We start from the raw sequence: 8,586 nt of genomic DNA, 5'->3' as shown, positions 1-8,586 counted from the left end.
GTTTGTTCACGTGAGATGACATGATGGCTTTATGAGTGACTTGTGATTTCTTCTTGCTGTTAATAATATGAACTTTTATTATTATGTAGCTTTTATGTATTTATCTTTTAGACTTTAATTTAAAAAATTTAAAAAAGTAAAATATCATTCCAATGAAGGTGTTGGTTGGCAACAACAGTTTGATCAGAACCGAACTGAACTGTCTTTGTACAGTATTGCTCAATGCAGGGGGGGGGGGGCTGGACCGGATTGGACTTGGGCTCTTACGGGCGGAGCTTTGGATCAGGACGTGAAACATCCACACGGTGTTCTCTCTCAGTGAGGCGGTCTCTCCCACTTCGTCTACCAGACTAGAGGCTCTCCAGCTTGGGCTTTCCTCAGCAAGCAACATCGGAACCGCCACAGCAGCAGGACCAGGTTGGACTTACCAGCAGAACCGCCTCCAAAGGGATACTATGACGCGCCTGGGTTTATTCTAAGCGGTCTTCCAGCGGGACTTCCCATCAGCAGTCTGTTTGAGTCCTCATGGTGAGCCGAATGAGCGCACAGTGGAGCGGCCCGGCGTCCTGCGCGCGCCCGGCAAGGGTGGCGCATAAGCGGCTTGACGCAGACGAGCAGCCGCCAGCCAAGCGCGCCCGGAGGTTGAGCACAGAGACGGGGGACTCTCAAGGGGGGCTCCTCGGCTCTTCCCCGGGGTGCCCGGCCAGCCCAACTGCTACAAGCATCACCGTCCCGGGGTGGACCCAGCGGGGTCCCTCCAGGATTGGCCCCTTCCTGCTGGTGCCGGCGGCCGAGCGGGAAGGCGTGCACTGCGGCGCGGTCAACACCGACACCGGCGACGAGCTCCTGTGCAAGGTATGTGCAAGCACGCCATTGTGCAATGAATGGCGACTCAAGACGTTGCTCAACAGCCTGTCTGATCACCATTTAGACCTCGGTGTCACGCTGCGCATGCGTCACACTTCAAGAACAACACGACTGGATATTTATTTCAAGCCCCAAAGCCGCTGTTGTCTTTTTGAAGGGTTCATATCCAGCTAACACTCATTTGCATACACGTCATTGCTGTGACACACCAACATGCAAACACTGTCATCACACACACACGCACACACACACACACACACACCCTGCAGGCTTTAGTTGATTATTAAAGTTAATGCTTCACACACACAAGCCATGATTCATCTGTCATGCTCTTCTCACTGCTCCGCCTTTAAAACCAGCACACTTTTTACCCTTCGATCCCACAATGGCTCCTCTTCTAAATAACGTCATGGAATCATGTTCGACATGCAGCAGATCTTTTTTTTCAAACCGATACCGATAACTTTCTGCTTCTCAAGACCGATATGGTACGGAGAACCGATATAGTTCTACTCTTATAATATATCTACTTTTCAAATTTACTGTAGTTTGTGCACACCTGGAGGTAAGAAGTACTGGAACAAATTAGGATTTGTTGATTTGTCCTAATGAATTATGATGACGTTACTACCACCACATCACTGCTATCAGGAGAACCAGAGTAGAGAGGGGGAGGAGCCACCTGCCGTGGCCCAGCAAGGTGCACTGTATTCGGGCACGCGCTCCGAGCAGCCGGTGTGTCACCACGGAGGTCTCTGGCAAACCTTTTGCACTTGGCGCTGGTGTTTCAGGTGGCCGATGAGTTTTTTTGTGTGGTCGATTGGCCTTTTTTCCCCTCCTCATGGCGGAGCATGTGGCACAACGTCCTTCCTCTTAAAGTGAATGTTTGTTTACAAGGGGACGTTACGGCAGGCGCTTGATATGCCGACCCTCACAGTGCGGGGAATCTCGCCTCATTTGAGCTGTTTTTATCGGTATGATGTCATAATAATAACAACAATAATAATAATAATGTCGCTCCTCTCCAGTTAAGTATGATAAATGACATCTTTTATTCTAAAAAAAAATGTACACTAAAGCTGCCAAGTAATCCACAAAGTCCAAACTAGCTCACGCAAATAAAGATATGCCGTGATTCATGCATTATTCGCTCACTGATTATGATGCATTATTGCTTTTGGAGATTTATGCAGAGGAGTTACATTTTTTTTACCCTTGGGTACCAAAACGGCCCCCCTATTAAAAACCTGTTTTCCCTTATTTGTGAAGGTATCGAGGCTTCGAGTCATCAGGCATTCAAGGGAGAGGCATTATGATACATTATTACATGTACGATATTATGTCAGGATTGCCGTATATGTGCATAAAATGGGACCAAATTAGTGTGGGGGCTAAAGAATGTAGCATATATACATAGAATATATTCTATACAGCTTGCAGTTAGCAGATTTGACACAAATATGCAACCATTTTTTTGATAAAGCATTTCCTCATACTATTATTCCTAATAACAAATGTCCTCCCCTCAGGTCTTCAGCATGGCGGAGTACCAGGACAAGATGCGAGTCTACGGGGTGCTGCCGCCCCACAGGAACGTGTCGGCCGTCAGGGAGGTGATCCTGGGCGAGCGCGAGGCCTACGTCTTCCTGGATAAGGACTTTGGGGACATGCACACGCTGGTGAAGAGCTGCCGGCGGCTGGACGAGGCGCAGGCCCGCGCGCTCTTCCGCCAGGTGGCGCTGGCCGTGGCCCACTGCCACCAGGCGGGCGTCGTGCTGGGCGACCTCAAACTGCGCAAGTTTGTCTTCGCCGACGAGAAGAGGTGAGCCCGAGAAAGAGATTGCACAGATTTAAGAATCGTTAAAGAGACCCAATACAAAACCTGCACTGAAAACTGACTGTTTTTTACAAAGGCAATCATGATCCCGTTTGCTTGCGATACTCCTTTACCAACCTCTCCCTTCTTCTTTGCTCGGGTGAGGAGGTTATGTCGTCATCAGTTTGTTTGTTCGTTAGCAGGATTACACAACCGTAACGCAACACATTTGCACTAAACATAGCGGAGGGGTGGGGCGGGGTGTCAAGGAAAAACCCTTTAAAGTGAAGTGTACTGTACATCTGAATGACGGTGCAGCACGAGCATCATGCAAGCAGTCGTGTTTGATCTTTGCCCGACGTCCTGTCCCTGCCGACTCTCCCTGCCCTTCCTCTGCTGTGTGTGGCAGCGGAGGACACCATTTCATCCCGGTGCTGTGAACCGCTCCCCCCCCCTCCACAAGACGCAGAGAACAAACATGGCGGCAGATGCTCGGCACAGGCCATGTGTGTGGGCTGGCGTGGAGTAGGAGGTTGTGTACTTGTGGAGGCGCATTCTCCTGTCTGTCTCTTCATGTGTCTCTTTGTGTTGTGTCCTCCGCTTGGACGTGTGGACGTGCGGGGTGGGCGGCAGTGCCAGACGAGGCCGCCGGATGAGACAATCGTCCCCCTTCTGTGGTCTGCATGCTGGAATATCATTACATCGCTCATTCATTATTAAATCGCTGACATCACGCATGCTTCCATTCACATAGGAGGCCATGCATGCATGCATGAATGAATGCATGAATGGATGAGGGAGGTCAAAGTCGCTTTAATGGAGGCTGTCCACTTGGACAAGCAAGAGGCACCGCTGGCGCTGCTCTCATATCTATAAGTCTGCAGAGCGATGAGTCACAGCATCGAACAGAAGACGGGGGCGGGGGTGGTGTATTGTGTGCCTCCCCTCCTTTTTTGCCTCTTTGTGAGAAGCTAAACCTGCTAGCACGTTTGCCCCCACAATGGTGGTCTTAGATGGAGGCGGAGCTCAGAAATAAACAACATAAACGGCACAGACAACAAAGAAAAAGGCAAATAATGTGTCAGCTCACTTCACAAGCGCAGCAGGCTAGCGTCTCCTGGTTGCTTTGCCACTTGTTGCTAGGCGGAATCCATCCTTTTTTTCACCACAATGTCCAATAAAAACAAGACATTTCTGGAGGCAAGTTGCTCCCAACCTTGCTGTCCCATCCAGAGACCATTTTTGTGTTTTTATTTATTCCGCTGTTTTTTTGTCCGCTAACTCCTTCGTTTTTCCACCGATTCACCATTCCAGCATCAACTCGTTCAGCTCGTTAGGGAATGCTGTGCAACCATTGCAGTTTGGGTTTTTTTAATTCCCACATTTTCCACAGAAGTCTTGCCATTGGGAATGAATAGGCCGTAGTTCAAACTTCCGCCATTCGTACATTTCTCAACCGATTCAAACCCTTCCACCTTGAAAACATTCCTCACATTCAGGGCTTCAATCTAACATTCCAAAAATTCCAACTTTTCCCGACATCCCCACTTTTCCTTTGATCTTAATGACTGTAATGTCCTTTGATCTTAATTACTCCACTGCTTCAACATTTTTCAACCAATTCCAACATCAAATCATTCAGCACATTGAAGGACATCTATTTTTCTCTTTTAAAAATGTAAAATTTTTCCCAAAATTAAATTTTTCCAAGAAAACCAATTAACTTAAGGTTATTCCGTTGATCTTAATTACTCAAGTACTTCCACATTTTTCAACCAATTCTAACAATTCCAACATCAAATAATTCGCACAATGAAGGGTATCTATTTTTCTCAGTTAAAAATTTCAGATTTTTCCCAAAATTCCCATTTTTCCAGAAAACCAATTAACTTAAGGTTATTCCTTTGATCTGAATTACTCAAGTACTTCAACATTTCTCAACCAGTTGTAACAATTCCAACATCAAATTGTTCAGCACAATGAAGGATATCTATTTTTCCTCAGTTAAAAATGTAACATTTTTCCCAAAATTCAAATTTGTCCAGAAAACCAATTAACTTAAGGATATTCCTTTGATCTTAATTACTCAAGTACTTCAACATTTTTCAACCAATTCTAACAATTCGAACATGAAATCGTTCAGCACAATCCAGACACGAAGGCTACCGAGTGGCTACCTGTGACATAGCGTACATTTAACCCATCACATGTAACATACGTCATACATATTTTGTCTTTCATGATGTCATAACGTCACATATCATTTGTATTCTTTTTTTTCCTTTTATTATTACACACATGCTAATTTTTGCAGTAATTTTTTGTGGCGCCCCCTATAGGTTAGGCTTAGGCAGTGTCCCCTGCGGGACTGCAATCTATTTGTGGCATTCGTGGCTAGACTGGCCAACAGTCCCACACTAACGTGCTAAAATGCTTCGGTTTTAGGAAGAACGACGCTGTCCATAACGAGCGTGAAGCTTGCACCCTGCCGTCCCGGCCTTCCTGTGCGTCACCGCTATTTGTGGCTAATTATGGGCTGCCTGGCGCCGCCGTGGTGTGGAACCCAGGTGCAGATAGCTGCTGTTGCTGGGAGGAAGACGAGGGCGATGAGTCACCCTCCCCGGCCCTCAGTCATGCGTTTTAGTCTCCTCGGCTGACTTATCTCGTCCACTATCGTCCTAAACGACGCCGACTGTCGCTCTGTCGTCCGTCTGCTTCCCTCTTGGGTCGCTCTCCATGTGAGTCACGGCCTCGAGCGTCTCAAAGCCAGACAGCGTACTTGACCTCACTGAGCTGCAGTGTTAAAGCAGCAGTAAGGAAGTGTTTTCTTGCTCGTGGACAGCAGTGTTAGCATCCGGGCTAGTGCTAACACAACCAGTGGCTCGTGTGCGCGTCTGTTGTATGGTAAAGACATGGCTAGAAGCTAAAACAAGGCAAAAAAATAATATTACAGTATATCCCGCTCACGTTAGCATTGGTTTTGTCGCTGTTGCGTTGCATGTTTTTCCTTTTCAGCTTTCTCATGGACTCCAAATCATATTCAAGTTGAAAAATGAACTTAAAATGTAATGGGTTCTAAAACTCGTCAATGATTGCCTACTTCCAATTAGCGTCCACTTTGTAGTTAACAATTATAATAATTAGAGCATTTACGATAATCAATTCCACACAACAACAACGAGTTATGTAATGGCCGATTGTGTCAACGCTAATAACAGCAATTAGCCACCTGATGTTATCGCCTTGGTAACAAGAGCGCTTGACGGTGTCCCGGCAGGACTCACGTGAGACTGGAGGGCGTGGAGGCCTGCCGCGTCCTGGAGGATCCCGAAGACGACTCCATGTCCGACACCCACGGATGCCCCGCCTACGTCAGCCCGGAGATCCTCAACGGCTCGGGGCCATACTCGGGCAAGATGTCCGACATGTGGAGCCTGGGCGTCATGCTGTACACCATGCTGGCGGGCCGCTACCCCTTCCACGACCCGGACCCGGCTGCCCTCTTCTCCAAAATCCGCCGCGGCCAGTGCTGCCTGCCCGAGGGCCTGTCGCCCAAAGCGAGGTGCCTGGTGCAGAGCCTGCTCAGAAAGGAACCCTCGGAAAGACTCGCCGCTGCCGAGCTGCTGGCGCACCCGTGGTTCCGCCGCACCTCGTCGTCCTGCGGCGAGGTGGCGCCGGGCGACAAGGAGGCCAGCTTGGCCGAGCAGACGGTGCCGTCGTTTGACGCGGGGGAGGAAGATGACCTCCTCTGCTGACGGTCGGACCAAAAACTCCAACATTTGGCACTTTTTCAAACCCACGGGTGTACTGTTGTCCTCTTTCGTGTACTGTACGTTCTTGTAACTTGAGGGCATTTTTTTGGTAGTTTCTGGTGCTAAGACAACGAGCCTCACGCTTTGCTAGGCTAACACATATGCCAGTTGGAGTCATCAACGGGACCCAGAAGGGCTTCAGATGGTCTGACTCAGCTGCTGACTGGCGAGCAGGAAGACATCGCACAAGCCAGGACCGGAGCTGTGAGACCGACCCATGCGTCACAACCCATGACGACTAGCGACAGGAACATTACGGACTCAACAGTTCTTATATTTAGCTTCAATCCCTGAAAGAACCACTAGCTAGCAGGAGGACATTCCCGTGTCTGGAGCGAGCTGGTCGATAGTCTGATGCGTCACAATCGATGACGACTAGCGACAGGAACATTACGGCCTTTCACGCAGCGGCTCAGAGTTCCTGTCTTGTGTTTCAAAGCTGAAAGGTTGGCGTACCCCGGGGGGTTACATGAAGGAACCGCTGACTGGCGAGCAGGAGGATGTCCCCGTGTCCTGAGCGAGGTCCATAGTCGTGAGAGAAACCGACGTGTCGATGGATGACGACTAGCGAGAGGAACATTATGGACTCTCAACGGTTCTTATCTTTAGTTTGGTTCTAAAATAAAAGAAGCATCAGGAGCCAAGAGGCAAGCTAACATCCTTTGAAGAGAAAGCTAAAGCAGCTTTCACGGAGCTAGCATGGATGCTGGCGTGGGTTTGCGTCTGGAAAGGGCATCCGGCGTAACAACAAGTTGGAAAACCCAGTGATGGATGCTTATTCCCGAGGTAAAACGCCATAAAAACACAAACTACAGCGTATCGTAGCGATCTACATTCAAATACTACACCCCCTAGTGGCTGGGAGCAGCATCGGTCATGATATGACGTCATCTGATTGGACCTCTTTCACTCGTGCTTTGATTTATTTTAGCCTTCATCTTCCTGCAGACAACGGTACGACCAAGCCAGCATTTGTACATTGGTGTTTTTCATCATGTGGGAACTGATCAATCTTGCAAGATTCTTTGGTTGCTGCCATGCCGGGTGCAGAAAAACTGACACGTTGTGAATGAAGTGTGTGTGTGTGTGTGTGTGTGTGTGTGTGTGTGAGACACAACCTGGCAGCAGCCCACTTCAACCTTGTCATCCTATGAGGACGTGTAAATATTTGTATATTTCAAATGAATGTTGAGAATAAAGATGTTTTTTCAAAAAAAATTATTCGTCTCAGCCTGCGCATCCAAACACAACAACAACAACAACAACTTGATTTTAAAAGGTCCTACTTTTATGTACAGTAAAGGTGACTTTTTAATGACGGTTCTAAAAGCAATGTGCCCAGAGAAGCCGTTTATGAACACCTGCACATGATATGATGCAAACACCACTGAGAACTGCAAGCATAAAATTAAACATATTGTTAATTTGTCCCTTATCGTATATGGAAAGGGCTTTTCTAATTAAAGTTGGTGCGCAAACTAGAACACTCAAGCCTCAGTATTCGGCAGTAGAACCACCTCATTTCTCCTTATTTATTAGTGAATACTAATGTGTAAAAATGTACAGCCACATACATTCATCAGAGGAAAATGTGTGTCTATTTCAATGACACTCTCGAATGGATTTTTAAAAAGGTCCTGTTATACCGAAGTGACTTTTTAATGACGTTCTAATGGTAACATGTGTGCCTAGAGCCTGTTTATGAACACCAAACATAAGAAAAATGTAATCTACGGTGCCTCCAGTAAAATAGGAACATCTGCACATGATAGGATGCAAACACCACTGCAAACTACAACTGCAAAATTAAACATATTGTTCATTTGTCCCTTATCATACATGGAGAAAGATTTTCTAATGAAAGTCTATGTAAAAACCAGACCCCTCAGGCCTCACTATTCGGCAGTAGAACATCCTCACCTCTCCTTATTTATTAGTGAATACTAATGTGTAACAATGTACAGCCACATACATTCATCCGAGGAAAATGTTGTCTATTTCAATGACACTCTTGAATTGATTTTTTAAAAAGGCCTGCTATTATACCAAAGCAACTCTTTAAATGATGTTCTAACAGTTACATGAGTCACC

General features: G+C 47.1%; 1 protein-coding gene across 1 annotated transcript; it reads left to right on the top strand.

Moving 5' to 3' along the window:
- Positions 1–310: 310 nt before the first annotated feature.
- Positions 311–7,689, top strand: trib1 (tribbles pseudokinase 1). The gene is made up of 3 exons (XM_054764435.1): positions 311–855; positions 2,397–2,689; positions 5,961–7,689. Exons 1-3 carry the CDS (start codon positions 526–528, stop codon positions 6,436–6,438), a joined length of 1,101 nt encoding a protein of 366 aa, XP_054620410.1. The 5' UTR covers positions 311–525; the 3' UTR covers positions 6,439–7,689.
- The last annotated feature ends 897 nt before the right edge of the window (positions 7,690–8,586 follow it).

This window comes from Dunckerocampus dactyliophorus, chromosome 20 (assembly GCF_027744805.1).
Source record: "Dunckerocampus dactyliophorus isolate RoL2022-P2 chromosome 20, RoL_Ddac_1.1, whole genome shotgun sequence".
Taxonomy (NCBI): domain Eukaryota; kingdom Metazoa; phylum Chordata; class Actinopteri; order Syngnathiformes; family Syngnathidae; genus Dunckerocampus; species Dunckerocampus dactyliophorus.
The sequence above is the reverse complement of the archived record's forward strand: the minus strand, read 5'-3'. Positions and strand labels throughout refer to the sequence as shown.

Coding starts and splice junctions, on each gene's coding strand:
- trib1 (XM_054764435.1), top strand. CDS start 526: ATGGTGAGCCGAATGAGCGCACAGTGGAGCGGCCCGGCGTCCTGCGCG. Junction 856..2,396: donor GCGACGAGCTCCTGTGCAAG/GTATGTGCAAGC, acceptor TCCTCCCCTCAG/GTCTTCAGCATGGCGGAGTA. Junction 2,690..5,960: donor GTCTTCGCCGACGAGAAGAG/GTGAGCCCGAGA, acceptor GTGTCCCGGCAG/GACTCACGTGAGACTGGAGG.